The 19,465-nt window shown below is 44.5% G+C and overlaps 2 protein-coding genes across 3 annotated transcripts in view; one reads left to right on the top strand and one right to left on the bottom strand.

Annotated features, from left to right (window-relative positions):
- Positions 1–7,216, bottom strand: part of LOC146809735 (uncharacterized) — a 59,581-nt gene extending 52,365 nt beyond the window's left edge. The window contains exon 1 of the mRNA XM_085614885.1: positions 5,908–7,216. Within this exon, the coding sequence (XP_085471011.1) occupies positions 5,908–7,216 (1,309 nt within the window). The remainder of the gene's footprint in view (positions 1–5,907) is intronic.
- The window catches only part of LOC146809736 (uncharacterized), a 48,498-nt gene that overhangs the window by 1,595 nt on the left and 27,438 nt on the right, over positions 1–19,465 (top strand). For both annotated transcript variants that reach the window (XM_085616588.1, XM_085616589.1), the window contains exon 2: positions 14,326–16,676. In XM_085616588.1, the coding sequence (XP_085472714.1) occupies positions 14,410–16,650 (2,241 nt within the window). In that variant the 5' untranslated portion in view covers positions 14,326–14,409 and the 3' untranslated portion in view covers positions 16,651–16,676. The remainder of the gene's footprint in view (positions 1–14,325; positions 16,677–19,465) is intronic.

The following is a 19,465-nucleotide window of genomic DNA, read 5'->3' on the forward strand; positions in this document are numbered from 1 at the left end:
CGTAGAGCCTTTTGCTTTTGCGTTAAAACTGGCCAAGTAGAATGTTATCTAATGGCTGACATGTAGTCAACTAAATTGTGTGATCCTAATCAAATCCGTTTTCTTCATTTTACTTGACTTCCAAATTTCGGAATACATAGTAATAATTCATATCTGTGTGTGACCTATGCAAAAACAAAATATTTGCCCCATTTGACATCTGTGGGATAAAGTACTCTCTGTTGTAAATTATAAAGATGTTACAAGTCAACAAAGAGCCTCATGACCGTATGGAGAAAGGAGCCCAAAGGCAGACTTACTTTCTAAGTTTACGGAACGCTGAGATGGCTTTCAGTATCCTTGCAAACGGCGGGGGTACTTTATTCCTTATAATATGTGATCACTGAATCACCTTTCCCACAAACCTCTTAAATCCTTTGTGCGTAGGAGCTCTTTCATATGAATGAGAGAGCATGTTTGCAAACATAAAAATGAAATCTCTAGTGCAAAATTACACACATCAAAAAAGCAGTTAGATATTTGTTGCAAAAAAATATTATAATCCAGGCTCCCTGTAGTCCGTTTACTGATTTTTACAGATAAATACAGACAGAAAACAATCTGTTTTCTGTCTGCATTTATTTTTAAAAATGGATAAATACAGAAAATTGTGCTGTTTTCAAGTGACTCTCCATACTATCTTTCATAATTTGTAGCCCAACAGCTGAGCAGATGGACAGCATGAGAAATAAAAAAACAGGATGAAATTTCTTTAAATAATGGCATGTACATACATTTGTTGTAATATTTGGCAGCTTAAATAGCTACATCACGACAGATTAAAGGATGAGTACGCGTCTATCAGTCAAATGTGCAGTTTTACAACTTCATTCATACACAAAATAAATATGGCTAAGTACAGATAAAATGGCCCAAAAATAAATATGGATAAATTCAGACGGAAATGTTAAAAAAATAAATACCATAAAACAGGGAGCCCTAATTATAATCCGTTTCATGCAAGTAATTTTAAAAAAAAGGCGCGTTTGAAAGATGACTATTCCATAATTACCTAAGGAGTGCAAAAAATAACATGTTGCCATAAATATCTCCTTTCTGCTTATCACTACCGCCAGAAACGATTAAAGCCATGCTTCCTTTTTAGGTCTCGCGCCTAGCGTTGCAGTGCGCAGCAGTGCTTGCGCAGCGAGAGACCTCTTGTACGGGGTTTCAAAATCGCCTTGGAATCGCACATGCGTGTGCTTTTCCATTTGGGCCACGCTATTGGCCTTTGTGTGCGTCTTTTAATTAAAGACCGCACGTAATTGGCCAAAGGTGGGCGCATTGCTCCGCCCATGGCCTATTGGTGGCTATTACGCACACCGCCGACCATGTGGTTTCAATTATCGTGCCCAGACACGGACAGGTTAATTGAAACCACATGGCTCGCTGTGGCGCGTGCGCACCACTCGCGGGCGTGTTGGTTTTCCCATAGCGATCGCTTTCACTTTCGCAATCGCTCCCCCTGTTGTTTGTTATTATTGCGGCTCTTAGTTAATTGCTTGTTTGTGTATGCCAGTGTAGTTAATGGATGCCAACAATGGAATTCTTGAACAAGGGTGGGGTGTGGCTTAATGGCCAGAGCGGCCGACTTTGACGCACGGAACCAGGTTCGAGTCTGGCAGGAGGCTCAAGCATCTGGGCAAATCACTTAATCTCCCCATGCCTAAAAAAAGAATGTGTCCGTCTCTAATGCATCTGGTGCACACGTAAAGCGCTCTGATACCCTCGGGTCGAGTTCATGCTATATAAAACTGTTAACTGCATCTTTCAAAATTTACGAGCGGATTTAAAACTGCTGCAAAGGTGTTTCTTCGGCTGTAAACAAGCTTCAGGGTGCAATTTATGTACACAGGACACTGCTGTTATCGGCATCGTATTACAGAAAATGGAATTTGCTCGCCAGCACATGTTGAGATGATACTTGTTCAGTCCAAAAACAACTTGTTTTGAATCATTCTGAATAGCGTACCAGTTCTAAAGTTTACAATCTTTTGGACAGAATCTATACAAAATATCCCGATTTAACTGTTATTTTTTTCTATTTTTTGTGTATACCAGTGTAGTTAATGAATGCCAACAATGGAAATCTTGAACGAGGGGGGAGGTGTGGCTTAATGGCCAGAGCGGCAGACTTTGACGCATGGAACCAGGTTCGAGTCTGGAGGCAGGCTCAAGCATCTGGGCAAATCACTTAATCTCCCCATGCCTAAAAAAAAAATGTGTCCGTCTAATGCATCCGGTGCACACGTAAAGCGCTATGATACCCTCGGGTCGAGTTCGTGCTATATGAAACTGCTAAACAAAACAAAAAATTGATAAGGCCTCAACAGAGACAATTCAAGTAATTGCAGGAATGTCTTAATGTATAATTTACGTGCTGTCTGGATTCTACACATTCTGTTTTTTGTTTAAATACATAGTACAGTAAGTGATAGTTAATGTAGATTTTCCTAATAATTTATGACGGAAAGTCTTAATTTTATTAAAGACACGGAGGCGAGTATTATGCTTTCTTTTCTTGCTTTATTCCAATAGCAGCAAGATAAAACTACTGTACCCAGAAGGCTTGGAGAAACAACTACCAGCCAATGGGAAACAAAGAAGCAAATACTGACCAATCACATCATGGATAATAGTATAAGGTGTATCGTGACTGCAAACAGCCCTCTTTTCTTATGCGAGCAATCATGGAGTATGGAAAAATAAAGGAGAAACAGAGAACAAAATGCAAAAAGTCAAAGTCCACGTAAAAAGTTATTTTCCGAAGACCACCGGAGGAGAGTCGGAGAGAAGATCCAGTCCAAGGACAGAAGGTGCCGTATCAGAAGGAATGATCTTGATAGAATCCCTGAGGACCTCAGGATGATGCCGGTGGCAGCGCTGGAGTTCCTGTGGGGAGGGAGAACACCAGTTAGAAGTGTTGTGGCGGGATAATACTCGCCTCCGTGTCTTTAATAAAATTAAGACTTTCCGTCATAAATTATTAGGAAAATCTACATTTTATGGCAAGACCGGAGGCTCCTATTATGCTTGTTTAAAGCATATCAACCACCATAGAAGAAGCAGTAAGAACAGGTTTGCAATAAAAAGTACGGAACACTGAATCATTAGACCAATCTGCTGACTTCAGGATATCCTCCAGACGGGAGCCAGCCCAAAAGGCTTTAGAAGCCATGGCTCCTCTAGTGGAATGAGCTCCGAAAACGGAGACGTCAATACCGGCCAGGGACATGACCCAACGAACCCAACGGGCCAAGGTAGCAGCAGAAACAGGATGAAAGGGTTTACGAAAAGAAATAAGGAGTTGGGAGCTGGAGGAAGTCCTGAGAGCAGAGGTCTTACTTTCATAAACTTTTAAACATTGACCTACACACAATTTGGGATTGGAGGGAAAATAGGGATAGAACACAGACTGTAAATTGGTCTTGGTACGTTTATGAATATGAAACATTACACCAGTAGGAGTAAACTGTCTAGAAGAAACCTCTAAGGCTTTCACATCAGATACGCGTTTAATGGAAATTAAACATAATAACATAGTAAGTTTAGCTGAAATCATTTTTAATGAAAGAGCCGAGTTATCAGGCCATGTAGAAAACAACTGTAAAACCAAATTGACATCCCATAAACTAGAATACTTAGCCAAAGGCGGTTTTGAAAAACGAATTCCTCTTAATAGTCTGCATACCAAGGGATGCGCCCCCGCAGGTTTTCCATCAATGTGGGTATGATTGAGTGAAATGGCAGATCTATATAGGTTGATGGTACGATAGGATTTACCCGAGCTAGCCTCAGAGGCTAAGAAGTTAACCATAAAATTTAAAGAGGCTGAAACGGGATCGACAGATTTCTGCAGACACCAGCTTGACCAAAGAGACCAGGCGGACTTGTAAGCCTTGGAGGTGCCAGGGGCCCATGCTCGACTAATAAAGACTGAAGCTTCCTGTGAAATGACGAAATCAGAAGGGGAAGGCTGGAAATTTTCCAGGCGGACAACGTCAGAGACTGGTTGACCATTAAAGGATGGGGATTGCCCTGAGGATCCGAGAGAAGATTGGGGAAAGGAGAGAGAAGGACGGGAAAGTCTACCGCCAATTCCAGGAGAGACGGGAACCAAATCTGGGACTGCCAAAAGGGAGCTACTATTACCAGAGATGTCATCTGGCGACGTACCTGCGATAAGACCCTGTTGATCAACAGAAAAGGAGGAAAGGCATAATTGAGGTGAAGGGACCAATCTTGGAGGAAAGGCATCGGTCGCCAGAGCCAAAGGATCCGGACGCCAACTGAAAAAATGAGGCAACTGGGAATTGAGACGGGAAGCAAAGAGGTCTATTGAGAAAGGACCCCACAACTGAGAGAGGGAGAGAAACACGGAGGGAAGAAGCTTCCAGTCGCTGGAATCCCGGAGGAAGCGAGAATGCCAATCGGCCACAGCGTTGAGATCTCCTGGGAGGTATTCCGCGGAGAGCGATAGTCTGTTAGAAAGGCAAAATTCCCAAAGGCTTTTTGCTAGATCTGCCAGAGCCTTTGATTTTGTGCCACCGAGATGGTTTATATAACGAACCGCAGAAACATTGTCCATGCGTAGAAGGATGGTACAACTTACTCTGTCTTTTGCTAGACTCTGGATTGCAAAGGAACCTGCAAGCATCTCTAAACAGTTGATGTGCAATTTGGACTCCTCTTTTGACCATGTACCGCCAGTCGATATTGGTCCACAACGGGCGCCCCAACCCGTCAGACTTGCATCGGATTCTAATACAAGATCTGGGGCGGAAGCGAAGATGGTTCGGCCGTTCCAGGCCTCCAAATGGTTTAACCACCATTGCAGTTCCAGGTGAGATTCGAGATCTAATTCTATTTGATCGGAATAAGCGAGACCTTGCCGAAGATCTTTAGGCGCTGAAGAGCGCGATAATGGAGGGGACCTGGGAAGATAGCCTGAATGGAGGCCGATAAAAGGCCGACTATTCTCGCCAGAGTTCTGAGAGAAATGAGTGGACGGCGCAGAGCCTGGGAAATATCCGTTTGAATCGTGGAGATCTTGGATTGAGGAAGAAACAGGGAAGCCAGGGGGGAGTCTACACGGAAGCCCAGAAACTCCATGCTCTGAGTCGGGATGAGAGAAGACTTTTCTAGATTGAGGAGAAAACCTAATTCGAGAAGAAAACCTAATTCGAGAAGAAGAGGACGTGTAGTGTTGAGATCGTTCAATAATGCCGATTTGTCTAGATTCATGAGGAGAATGTCGTCGAGATAAATGATGAGTCTGATCCCCAGAGATCGTAGATAAGCTACGACAGGTCTCATTACCTTTGTGAAGCACCAGGGTGCTGAAGAAAGTCCGAAGGGCAGAGATTGAAAACGATAAGTGACGTTTTGCCATTGAAATTGGAGGAACTTTGTGTGCGATTCGTGAATAGGAATAGATAGATAAGCATCTTGGAGATCTATGCGGACCATCCAATCGTTTAGACGCAAAGTGTCTCGTAAGTGAAGGATCGTCTCCATTTTGAAGTGACGATAAACCACGAACTGATTGAAGAATCTGAGATTGATCACCGGTCTCATCTTCTTGTTCTTCTTTTGAACGAGAAAAAGCGTGCTGAGGAAGCCTGAGGGATCGAAGGGGGAAACTAGAATAGCTCTTTTGGAGAGAAGTGCCTGTATTTCCGAGGTGACTAGCAGGGACATTTCGGTTGAGAACACTAGAGGAGAAGGAAGAACATGTTGAAAAGGAGGAGCGTAAAGCTCGATACGATAACCTTGGACGGTGTCGAGAACCCATGGATCTGCAGTGAGAGACTGCCATCTGTGCAGGAAAAGGGCTAGACGACCCCCCACAGGAATAACTGCACTCACCTTGTTGGGAATTGTTGTTGTTGTGGCGGAAGCCACGTTGGCCCCTGCCTCTGTAACCTCGACCTCTTTGGGGGTAAAATTGGGGCTTGAAATCCTGCTGGTTGGAGTTGAAGGCACCACGGGAGCCTTGGGACTGGAAACCACGGCCGGTAGAGCGGCTCCTGCCTCTTCCGGCCCTGCCAAAAACCCGAGAAGGAAAGACCTTCTTGATGGATTGCTGCGCCTTGTCCAAGGAGGCAAAGGTGGTGACGAACCGATTTAAGTCTTTTACTAACGAGTCTCCAAAGAGAAGACCATCAGCCTTGACACCAGGATCAAGGGGGGCAAGGTTGGCAAGCTTGGGATCTAACTTTATTAAGAGACCTTTGCGGCGCTCATGAGTCAAGGCCGCATTAGTATTGCCCAGGAGACAAAAGGCGTGTTGGACCCACAGCGAAATCTCCTCTGGATTAAGGTCCGTGCCATCCAGGCGAGCTGTTTCAGCTAAATCAAATATGCGGGCCAGTGGGCCCACCAAATCAAGCAGTTTGTCTTGGCAGGAAGACCAAGCTTTGTCCACGCCTTTGCGCGGATCCTTGCCAAACTTCGAGAAGAAAGTGAGGAGGGGTTGATCAATGGCAGGGGTAGAAGTTATGTGAGAAGGGAGAGAGGGCTTGGGACACTCGGACTTTAATTTAGCCCGGACAGTTTTGTCCAAAGGGAGACGAAGTCTGGAGGTTATATACTCTCCGACATGGTCAATAGGGAACCATTCGGTAGAATTAGGATGCCTGATAGAAGCAGGGTCAAAAAGAGGGGTACCCTCAGGATCCAGCACCGGCTCCGATGCAAAAGCGTCCAGTTTTAATTTCTTAGGAGGGGAAGAAGGATTTACAATATCAAAAATATCATCAAGGTCAGTGGCGTCACCCATATCATCATCTGTGTCGTAAATTGTTGAAATGACCAATTTCTGTGGTACCTCCGGGTTGTTGGACTTAGCCTTACGTTTACCAGCTACACTTTTTAACCCCTCCTGAATAGGAGGCCTGGGAGGAACCACGTCCTCTGTCATATGTGAGGAAGACTCACCAACCACTTTTGACGCCAAAGAAGAAACCTTGGAGTGTACCACTGTAAGTTTTCTGCTATCCCCCGCAGATTGGGCCATTGCTTTGGTCATGACACTTAAGAGAGAGTTCTCCATAGTCTTAGAAAACCGCTTCATAGAAGCTTCGACAGCAGTCTCCACTGAGGAATTAATAAAAGAGCTCAAATCCTCTTTGAACTCGTCCCCTTCATTGTCATGAGGCTCATTAGAAACCTGCATTGTGAGCAAAAACTGGGAACCTGCTCAAAACCTGACAAGAAAGGGTTAATGTGAGGAAAAAAGGAGTGGGCGTATGAAAAAGAAGAAACCCCTCCCCTTAGGGGGCGTGTGAAATATGCCTGAGGGAATGAAGAACAAAGCGTGAAGAGGAGCCGGTAACAGCGCGTCGAGCTGAGGAGCCGGTCTGGAGTGCTGCGCCACAGTTGAGGCAGGGACCGGTGAGAGAGGCGCGCGAGGGGCAGGCAAAGCGTGCAGGGCGCGGGGGGAGCGAAAACTGAAAGATTTATACGCGTGTGAGAGCGCGAAGAAACGGGAGCAACGAAGTTGCGCTACACAGGCCAGTAATACAGTTTAAACCGAACAATACCAAAAGTACTTCAAATTAATGCATATAACAGAAAAAGGTACTTATCTTGACTGCGAGCAGCAAGAAAAGAGGGCTGTTTGCAGTCACGATACACCTTATACTATTATCCATGATGTGATTGGTCAGTATTTGCTTCTTTGTTTCCCATTGGCTGGTAGTTGTTTCTCCAAGCCTTCTGGGTACAGTAGTTTTATCTTGCTGCTATTGGAATAAAGCAAGAAAAGAAAGCATAATAGGAGCCTCCGGTCTTGCCATAAAATTTAGGTTTTGCCTGCTACAGAGGCCCTAATTAATCAGAGTTTAAGGTCCCATTCATAAAAACTGATTGCATGGTTGCATTGATTCTTCCACGTAATAAAGCACAGCATTTACTAATGGCCAGTGGCCACAGAACAGGTCACTTTCACCAATGCTGGCAAGACCGCAGAGAAAACATCCTGTTTGCACTTTAACAAAGGCGGCCGCGCTTCAGACATCTGCAAACTGTTCTGACGTGATCTCCTCTGCCAGCGTGCTGCTCATTAGGCTGATTTTCGCTTAAAAGTTTCTAGTATCAGCCGTCTCTAATGGAATTAGTAATGCGTGGATCCGTGTACCAAACAATTGTTTTTAAAATCAGCGCGACGCGATTCCCGTTTAACAATGGCAGCAGCGTTGGCTCCTTCATATGTGACAAAGTGAGCAGGGCTCTCTCCCCTCCCCACATCCAGCATCTTTATAAGTTTTGTCTTCTAAAGACACTCTCTACCCGCTTTACCGTCGCGCAGCGAGCTGTGCTTTCTGGGACCTGATCATAAGGTTTGATTTTTCTTTTTTTTGTTTTGTTTCTATTTACAGTCTGCACTTTGCGTAATTTCTTCCTCGTGTTTTAGTCCCTTTGAAATGGCTCCCGTAGAAAAAGAGCGTGTATAGCATTAAATCGGGTGATGTTTCCTGAGCGTGCAAGTCTTTTCAGCATTCCAGGTATTTAAAGATGTAGACTCGCGTAAACATAGGTTCTACTCGCACTGACCCACATGTTAATGCACTGCACATAGAGTATACAGCCTAGTGCTCACCCTGAAAAAGGTAACTGTCGCCAATAGCTCTGCATTTAACTAATGCAAGACCTATTGCATTGCAAATGCTTGTTTCTTTTAACAGCTGCTTTAATTCTGTTCCAACACCTGACCTGACCTTCCTTCTTAGCTGCTGGTTCTGGCAGCAGGTATTGTGATGTCAGAACTCAACTGATAATGTTATTACAGTTGAGCGGTTATGTTCTTTCTTGATAATAAGTGATTGGGTGTGTCACAAGTCACCTATTATAAAAGGAATTGGAGACAGGTTTTTATACAAGATTGCAGAATCCATATATTAAAATGAAAATAATGTAACTACATAGATATTAATAATAGTAAACGTTTATACAGTGTGTTTTGTTAACTGAATGGATCATCCGTGGTCTTCTGGGCATGTTCTTTCTGAATTTCTGTAAGTGAACAATTATTTTTCATAAATGCTTGTGTCATGCCAGACCCCTGCTTGCTTTGGCTCGGCTGTACCCATTTATTTGCTGACAAGCCCACTTCTCATGGCCCCCTACCTAATGACAAATCCATAATCCAATCAGTGCTATGTGGCTTAGGTTGGGGAGGAAGAAACATACCTATTTTAAATCCATTCTGCATTCTCAGTCACATTATTTCTGTCTTTTGAGGAGTATCATATTGTATGCAGCTCAGAGTTGGAGGAGTCTTAAAGTGGATTGGCATCCTTCACTGAGGCTATTAACTTTGACGTTTGCTCCTATGCCTGTATTCTAACATTGCTTATGTCTCTGAACTGCAGCTGTTGATTTTGCAGCTGGAAGATTTGTTTATTGTAACAGCCTTTGTTCCTCCTTTCAAGATCTTGCTAGGTTATGGAAGGATGACCACTAAGGTCAATAATCATGAGTCTGCACTTCGTTTTTTCAAGAAGGGCATGTGTAAGTGGGCTTGGGACAATGCCCTTAGCCCAGGATGCCCACAAAAGTTGGAAACAATTGTTTTGTTCCTGATATTGAAGCTGCCTCTAACCTAACATTACGTTTTAGTGCTGGTCTCCTCATACCCTACTCTTCTATGATTTTTAAAGGTACTGTCGACTGCGGTAAAGAGAGTAGAGGAACTATGAAGGCTTTGGTTTGTTGACCATGAGTTGCAGGTTTTTGCAATGTTGGCTTTGACCACAGAAAGAGGTACTCTTGGATTGTTTTTATTGTTGCCACTACGTTTAGACAGTCCTTACAAAATCTTCCTTATATAGATCAATGCCTTAATTAAAAATTTGTAAAATAACAAAAGACCAACATCTAACAAAGGTCTCTCGACTCTTCCAACGGACAAACGCGTCTTACTGAGGATGGTGTACATAACCTATAAAACCCGACACTATAACGGCCCAACCTAACTAGTACAGAAACAGAACATCCTAGTACAAAACTGAAATCTCAGGGACAAACAACTTGTGCTGGAAATCCCAAAATACAAGAAAGGAATTAAATAATTCTTTATGCAACTGATAGAATTTCACTATAAACTCGCACTGCAGTGCTGATTTGCCACTGCTGAGATCTTTAAATCCATAGGCCTTGCTCAAAAATTACCCAATCTTTTCCTAGTAAATTACCATATGCTAATGAGTTTAATTCATCCAACCCCTTCACCAGGGAAGCCCATCATTGTCTCTATGAAAACACTTGTATCTGATTCACATAGTTATTTTTTGTCAGTGTTTATACCAACTTGACTAGATAAATGTGTTTTTAAATTGCATCTATGGGTTTCTCACAAAAGTTCATAATTGTCAATCAAATGTAAAGTGCGTTGATGGCAACTTGAATGTGTCCGCTGTATATAACATTTCAAATGAATAAATAAATATTCACTGTAAGGAAATCTGGATTTTTATAGCGTTGCTAATCACCCGATAGGGTATATAGCACTTGCAGGTCCCGAAAGCTTTATTCGAACAGCCAGGTCTTGAGGGCTTCTTGGAATTCCAGAATTGGAAGTGATGGTCCAGAGCTGCTTGGGGAGGCTATTCCAGAAATTTGATGTGATGTAGGAGAAGGAGCATCTTCCACTTCTGCATCGGCTGAATGCCGGGCGTGTGGGCAAGTGATAGGGAGGCGGAAGGTAAGCTTCTTGATGGTTGGTTGAAGTTCAGGCAGTGGTTAATGTAGGCGGGTCTTGGTTGTGTAGAGTCGTGTGTGCATGGGCCAGCAGCTTGAATTGACCTCTCCTTTACATGGAGCCAGTGGAGTTGCCTGAGGTGGGGTGTGATGTGGGTTCATCGGGGGAGGTAGAGGATGAGACTGGCTGCGGCGTTCTGTATAGTTTGAAGTCTCTGTAAGAGGTGTGCAGTGATTCCTACATAGTGGACGTTGCCATAGTCCAGTCAGGAGGTGTTGAGGGCCCGTGTCACGGTCTTGTGTGCAGGAGTAGTCCTTTTAAGATCTTCCTAAGCATGCGCAGAGTGAGGAAGCGGGCAGAGGAGACTGTGTTGAACAGTGATTTCATGATCAGCTTATCAGTGATGATTCTGAAGTTTCTGGGTGCAGGTACCAGATCTGGGTGCCTCCAGGAGTTGTTCCTTGGGTTGCTGTTGTTGCCGAAGATCAGTTTTCCGTCTTGTCTGTGTTCAGCTTCAAGCAGTTGTTCTTCACCCAGTCGGCGACACTTGTCATGCATCTGTGGAAGTTGATCCTGGTGATGATAGGATCATCGGTGAGTGAGAGGATGAGTTGGGGTTGTCTGGGTAGGATTTTATGTTGAGACCATTGGATCTGACGATGTTGGCCAGTGGGGCCATTTTTGCGTTGAAGAGCTTAGGATTGAGGGAAGAGCCCCGGGGGACACCACAGACTATATCCTTGGGTTCGAAGGTGGTAGGTGACCCTCTGCCTCCTTCCATTGAGGAAGGAGATGATCCATCTGAGTGCATTATCTTGGATGCAGATGTGGTGGAGTCTTTTGATCAGCGTGTGGTGGGATACGGTGTCAAAGGCTGCGGAGAGGTCAAGGGGGATCATAGCTACTGTGTCTCCTTGGTCGAGGAGGGTTCGGATGTCATCAGTGGCTGTGATCAGGGCAGTCTTGGTTCTGTGATTGCTAAGGAAACCGGTTTTGGAGGCGTCAAGTAGCTGTTTTTGTTCCACGTGTGTCGTGAGTTGGTGTGTGGGAGCTCCTGAATGGATGGATTTCTTGATGGAAGCGGTGTCCTGGGTGGAGAGCTGGTTCCAAGTGGTCAGTCTGTGGTTCGTGTCTGTTGCAGTGAGGACGTGACAGTCAAGGAAGTTCATGGGTGTAGGTTGGGGTTCAAAGTTTCTGTATATGGTTGTGATCTTGTCATCGAAGAAGTCAGCGAGGTTGTCGCAGAGCTCTTGTGAGTGTGTGATGTTGTTTATGCTGCCAGCTGGGTTAGACAACTCCTTCACAATGTTGAAAAGTTCCTTCCTGTTCTTGGTGCTGGTTTCGAAGCATGCGGCTAGGGCTGTCTTCTTGATTTCCCTCAGCAAGTGGTGGTAGATGTTGAAGGAGGCCTTTAAGACTGCCTTGTCAGGGGTGTTCTTGCTGGTGCGTCATCTCTCCAGCTGTTTGCTGTCATGTTTTGCTGTTCTGAGTTCTTGGGTGTGCCAGCTGGCCATTTTAAAGGATCTTCTGTTTTTTATTGCACTTGATGGGGGCAAAGCTGTCTGCGCAGTTGGTGATCCAGGCATTGAAGTTATTAATTTCCTGTTCTAGGCTGGTGGCGATGGCTGGGTTGGAGGTGTTGAAGGTATCCGTCCAGCGGGTCTCATAAACTTTGCTCCAGCTGCGGTGGGGGAGCGCCGGCCATCTTTTTGCTGATTGTGCAAAGGCTGGAGATGTTAAAGTGGATGATGGATTGGTCGGTCCATGTGAGTTTTGTGACATGTTTGTATTTGATACAAGTACTGGAGGTGAATATGGGGTCCAGCAGGTGTCCTCGTGCGTAGGGTCGAGTACAATTTTGGTCAGTCCTAGGCTGCTGTTAATGTCGAGGAGGTAGGTGATAGTGTTGTCGTCCGGCTGGAAGTTGAGGTCGCTGAGAAAGATGTAGTCCTTGGAGTCCAGGGCGAGGGGTGCAATGAAGTCTGCGATGGTGTTGCAGAAGCTAGAGCGTGGGCCCGGGGGTTGATGTGCGAGGGTGCCTCTGATGGTTGTCATGTTGCCTGTATGGAGCTTGAAGTTGAGGTGTTCCATGGGGGTGGTGGTGCACTTTATGGTCTCTTTGTGGATAATAGGTATTCCTCCTCCCGACTTGGTGGTGCAGTCCTGGTGAGTGATTTTATATCTGTCAGGTATCGCTGTAGCGATGTCTGGGGTGGATGCAGAGCTGAGCCAGGTCTCGGTGAGGAAGATGATGTCTGTGCAAGGATAGGGATGAGGACCCATAACTCAGTGGTGTGCTTGCAAATATAGTGTGTATTGAGGAGTAGGCAATGTAGTCAGTGGGTCGCTTCTGGTGTTGTGTGGTAAGAGGTTGGTGTGGTGCTCTGCGACATGACAATGGTCTTGCTGGTGCAGGAGAACGTGCATCTGGTACAGGAAAATGCTCCATCCATAGAGTGCAGTGCGGCATGACAGCAGTGTTTGCTGGGGCGCCCGGTGTTCAGGGTGCGGAGAACAGAGTTGTCTTATCTGAGGGTGGGCCAGGGGTTCTGGTACTGGGCGGGTTCCAGGCGCTGATGGGCTTGCCTTTGGCGCACCTGTGGGGTAGCCGCGCTGTGGCCTCCTTTAAGTACCTCCTGGGAGGAGGGAGGGGTGGTGAGTGGGGCTTGGTAGGAAGCAGGAGAAATGGGCCGTAACGATCGGGAGAAGATCAGGAGGGAAAAACAATAGCAACAAGCGAAATAAAAAAATAGCAAAGAGAAAACAGGAGAAATGGGGGTCAGCAGGAGAGAAGCACAATCAAAGTGATGAACAAATGAGGGGAACAAGTAGAGAGGAGAAAAGCACAAACCAAGCACAAAGAGATGAAGCAGCGTCCGGGCTGGCAGCACAAATGAGAGTTGTGTGGGTAAGCCATGTGTGATGAGATGTCCCAGGTGTTTTTCCCATGCTTACATCTGCTGTTGTCACAGGCATCCATAGATGATGGACCACCATGCAGAGTTCTTGCACTGAGAAAAAAGGGTAAACAACTAAGAAGTGTTTGATTACTTGGTCCTCTTGAGGCACCATCCCTCCAATCCCCTTCAACCATAATATGCAAATAGTCAGGAAAGCTGATGCATGTTCACCTGAAGAATAAATTGACGTTAATTTCGGTAGTGGAGGTTTTAGTTGTAATTCAAGGTGGAGTTGAATGTTTATTTTAAAGGCTGCTGTAACTGAGATCATAGTTGATGTTTTTGAGAAATGGCTGGGAGAAGAGGAATCCTTTAAAACGAAGAAATCTAAACCAGACGGAAGGTTTCACTAGGAACCTCTGGGTTCTAAGAGGGATTCCCCTCACCAATGACTATTGAATGTTTCATGTATGAAAGTGGAATGCTTGGGCTAGATTTTAATATTACGTTTTGTGGTCTAGAAGTCTTGAATCGGTCATTATGGAATCACGTTTGGTACAATAAAAAGAATCATGCAATACAAGTCCCCTGTGCTGTAGATAAGAGTAAAGTAGGATACTATATTATTTTGTAAGCTGCATGTTTATTAAACACCTTTTTCTATTCTCTTTCTGTTGAAACCAGATGTAGCAGAGAACAGATTGTCACTCTGTAAGGCGCTCTAGAGGCTGGAGTGGACGCAGAGTGATTGCATCAACTCGGTTTGCTATGTTCGCCCACAGTACCGTGGAAGAAAAGGAGACTAAGTTAGAGCTTTGTCCTGTTAGCCTCCCTAAGCACGTGCTGCGTCTGCCAAGACACGAAAAATATGGGATGCACCAAGGGCTAAGTTTACAATATGAAAATAAAGCATCAACTAATTTCCATGAAAAAGTGGAAGCGCATGATATCAAGATGGTGAAGGTCAAAGAGGAGTTAGAAGAATCTGTTGTCCAACCAGTGTCTCCTGTATTGGATGGTGATCTCCAGTGCCCTGTCTGCTTGGAGACATTTCAGTATGTTTCTGAACTGATGTTCCATGAGCACATGCATGGAACCAAGAGCCGCTTCCAGTGCCAGATTTGCAGCCGTCAGTTTCAATGTACATCTAATCTAAAGGACCATTACAATGTCCATACTGGGGAACGGCCGTACAGGTGTGACTACTGTGACAAGTCTTTTACTCAGTCATCCTCCCTAGTCACTCACAAACGCACTCACACGGGTGAAACACCGTACAAATGTGACATATGTGATATATCCTTCAATGATGCTTCCATCTTCCTCAAGCATAGGCAGCTTCACGGACGGAAGGAGCATAGTGGTGATGTAACAGACTGCAAAATGGAAATCAAGACTGAGGATGAGGACCAGTGTGGGTCTGACAAGCCATACACATGTTCTTTCTGTGCAAAATGTTTCAAACGCGGCTCTGATCTGCGGGACCATGAGCGGATCCACACCGGTGTGCGTCCCTATGTGTGTGGGATTTGTGGGAAGAGCTTCACTCAGTCCTCTGTGCTGACAGGCCACATGCGCATCCATACCGGCGAACGCCCCTTCCGCTGCGAAACATGTGGCAAGAGCTTTAACAACTCTTCCAACTTCAAGAAGCACCAGCGTATCCACGTGTTTAAAAACGTTTTGGAAAACACGTTTGTGGAGGCAAGGGTACCAGTTCCACAGACGCAACCTCTGAGGTATATAAACGGAATTGAACTGCCCACAGAACAGACTACACGTTTAGGAGGCCAGGAGGGTGCGCAGAACAGTGTTGACCTACTGCTAAAAAGTGAGAGAGTTGAAGAAGTAGGGGACTTGGTGGTAGGAAAAAAGGCCACCCTTGATGCATCTAATGTAGACCATGCCTCCTTCATGGACCACACAAACACAACCCACCTAATGAATGCTGTTGAAGAACAACTTGATGCTTTAGGATCAGAAGGGAAGCCACTGGTGTTCTTAAGAAAACCTATTGAATCTCAAAGAGATGCTGGATACCATCAACCTCAAGTGGATTACAAACTAGTACCTTATGGTGCAAAGGAACACAGCCTAAGCCTTGTTATCCCTAACACAAGTAAAGAGATTTTGTTAAAGCAAAAACCTATTGATTCTCTTGGACTGAAAAACATAGATGGTATTAATGCAAGACAACTAAGAAAGAAGAATTTGAGTACTTGGGATGGCCCAAAAATGCAAAACAGAAGCTGCAAACCTACAAATCAGCCAGCAGTGAACAGAACAATGCATTCAACAGTTGACAATAGGCAGTCATTGAAATGCCCTTCCTTACGTCAGGAAAATGTACCAGCCACAGATGATGGCAGAGCTGCAGAGTTGTCAGACATGAGAGATTGCAGTTTACAAGGGGTGCTCATAGGACTTTATGGAGAAGTTGTAGCAAGTGCTTGCAGAGGAAACTACCAGGCAGATACTACCTGTACTCTGAAAAATATTCAAGAGTCTTTAGTTACTAAAGAAAGTAGCTCTGTACCCAAAAGGACAGTGGCTGTTTCTGGGCAGGAAAGAATAGCCAACCAAACATTTGAATGTTTGAAACAGAATGAAATGCCTCCAAATAAATTGTGCCTTGTTGTTCCCCCAAAAGCCACTGCAGAATGTAAACCGTACATTTGCTTTGTCTGCCCAAAGCGTTTCAAGAGGGCAACTGACTTGAAAGAACACTTGCGGGTCCACACAGGGGAGCGGCCCTTTGTCTGCAGGGTGTGTGGCAAGGCTTTCACTCAGTCTTCAGCCCTGTCCACCCACCAGCGTATCCACACTGGTGAGAAGCCCTTCCAATGTGAAGTATGCCAGAAACGATTCAATAACTCCTCCAACTTCTCCAAACACAAACGTGTTCACTTCAGAGAGCGGCCTCACAAATGTACCCTATGTGGGAAGACCTTTCTGGAAAAACGCAGGGTGGGCCGGCACATGAAGGCTGTTCATCAACTTCTCGGATAAAGAAGGTCCCTTAATCCGTAACAGGGGTAGGTTGGTCAGCTACTAAAACTTATCAACCTGTTAGTTGCATCTTTTTGTGAGTGGACGTAAGGTGGTTTTATTACATGATTGTACCCGTTGAGAGCAGCTGCCCTCTTCTGGTTAATTTCTACATATGATATGGTCTGGCAGTGACCAGCTGTAGTGATCAGACGAGCTGAATGTAGAGTTATGCATGTTTGTAGTGGAGCATTTGTGTATCCATTTAATTTTAGAATCCCTTTCTAACTTTTGTTTACATTCTACTCTTGGCCTTGTTCTGGGAACAGCTATATCGATGTTTAGTGCAGAAGTGCGAAAGTTGATCCAATCTCACTATGGTTTTGAACAAGAAATTAAGTTCAAGTCATTTATGACAAAGACTTGGTAACTGGGATCATTCTGACAAATTAAATGTTTTTCAGAGAATGTATTTACAGAGGTGAACATATTACAGTAGCCTGAAACTTTATACGTCATTGAAACCACTGAATATCTCTCTGCTAGTTGAATGAAATGAAAGTAGCATTTATAAAGCGCGTGCTCACCCGTAGGCATCCCAGCGCTAGCGGCAGCAACTTATCACTTGGGCAGTCATCAAGGGAAAAGATAGGTTTTTACTTTCTTTCGAAAGGTCAGATAATCAGCCTCTAGTTGTATATGAACAGGCAAAAGGTTCCAAAGCTTTGCCACATTATAGGAGAAGAGTCGGCCCCCACTTCGAACTCTTCTAATTTTCGGGACTGTGACCAATTGCTTATTTTCAGATCTCAGCGCTCTATATGGGTAGTAGGACTGGATGAGAGAATGCATCAAAGCTTTACCAGTAAGTGCTTTATGAGCGATGCATAAAGCCTTAAACTGAACTCGTGAGTTAACGGGGAGCCAGTGGAGGGAGGCAAGAGCAGGTTTGGCTGACATATGCCTAGGAGTATTCATCAACAGGCAGGCTGCGCAATTCTGCACAGTATGCAGTCTTCTAATCGTGGAGAGCGGGGCTCCAAGATATAAAGCGTTGGAGTAATCTAACCGCGAAAGAATTAATGCCTGGACCAGCAGCCTATTAGCACCAAAAGGTAGTAGAGGAGAGATCTTTCTGATCAGCCTCAGCATTCCATAGCAGCTAGCCGCAGCCTTTCGAACTTGTTCTTTAAGGTCTAGGTTATGGTCCAGCCACACACCAAGGCTCTTAATGTGTTCTTTGGGGTTAGGGGCTGGACCCAGACAAATGGGCCAGAGATGATCTATGTTCAGGGGAGCTGAGTTGCCCAGTAGCATAAGCTCTGTCTTGGCCCCATTAAGCTTTAGGTATGATTCATCCATCCACTTGGAGACGGCTCCAAGACATGAGGCTAAGCCTGGTGAGAAACTATCTTGCTGGTAGATAGAAACCACCAGCTGGGTGTAGTCAGCATAGGTAATTATTTGTACCCCAAATGGCAATACTATTTCAGCCAAAGGGCCCAAATAAATATTAAATAAGGTGGGGCTTAGGGAGGACCCCTGATAACCTGATAAATTATAAACAAATGTACTTCAGAAGCTACAATCCCATATTAGATGTTGTGTATCCAGACAATGCTGTTCCCTATAGGAACTCTTTGTCAATCGGGAACTTCTTCAATAGGATACTTTAACACAGCACATCTAAAACTACACAGACCGTGCCGAACACCATCAAGGTTGTTATAAATATATGCTAACGATGCTAATAATGTGATTTGTTCGGACGGCAGGTTGCAAACCTTGAATATGTTTCCTGCACCAGACCTTTAGGTAATTGCCTTACCCAACTTACTGTATGTCTTTTATGACTTAATTACGCTGCCTACCAGCAGTGGATAAAGGCATACTCATGTAACTTATAACACAGGTTCCATTAAATTGTGAATTCCTCTTTGCTTATGCTTCGACATTCAAATAGATATTCTGTGTGATGGCAAATGCATCACAACCACAGTGTTCAAGTTCAATGTGCAGGTACTCTGAACTTCTAGTAGTCTACCGCTTTGATCTCACATAATACGGTAAAACGGGTATTTTCATTATTTGTGAATATCTGTTAAAGGAAATAGCAAATCCATAAGTTTCAGAAGATTTGAAGATGGGAAGGTGTTTGCCTTTTCTGAAGGTGATGAACTTAGGTTTGAGTGACAAACGTCTACCAATAGATGCCAACAACCAGATATGTGGTGGTTTAGATATCTAAAAAGGGCAGAGCTCTGCTTAGAAGAGCCGGGAGGTGTTGGCATATGATTACACCCTAACAATAGTAGTAGATTGCTCTGTAACTGTGTCTCTGTGTCCTTTGCCTTCCCTTTTTCCCATTTTCTACTCCTTCAAAACACATGCCTTGGAGTCAGAAGGTAAGGCGTTGTGACTACCAGTAATGCATAACTTCTTCCAACAAGACAGTTTTTCAGGGGAAGAGCACTCCAAACATATTGCTATCATGTCTATTCCTTTCCCCTCTGGTTCCTCTCTGTACCACCATACATTTGACTTTGTGTTGAGGGTATTAGAAGAGATGGCAAAGTACTATTGTTTAGGTAATACAACTGCCTCTTTGCAACATCCAGTCATGCGTGATGCCTTCCGCCAGAGAGACAAGTAATATTTGTTTTAAAAGAAGAGTCTCGTTTAAAACAGTATTACATATACTGTTTCTTTATGCACCTAAGTGAAAACATTTTAGACTCTTAATCCATAAATGGCTTCTGTGTAGCATCAATATTCTAGTATTTAGAACAGTTCCCTTTCTTGCTATTGTTAGACCGCTTCCAAGTTAGACATCGTC

Source organism: Triturus cristatus, chromosome 7 (assembly GCF_964204655.1).
Source record: "Triturus cristatus chromosome 7, aTriCri1.1, whole genome shotgun sequence".
NCBI classification, from domain to species: Eukaryota; Metazoa; Chordata; class Amphibia; order Caudata; family Salamandridae; genus Triturus; species Triturus cristatus.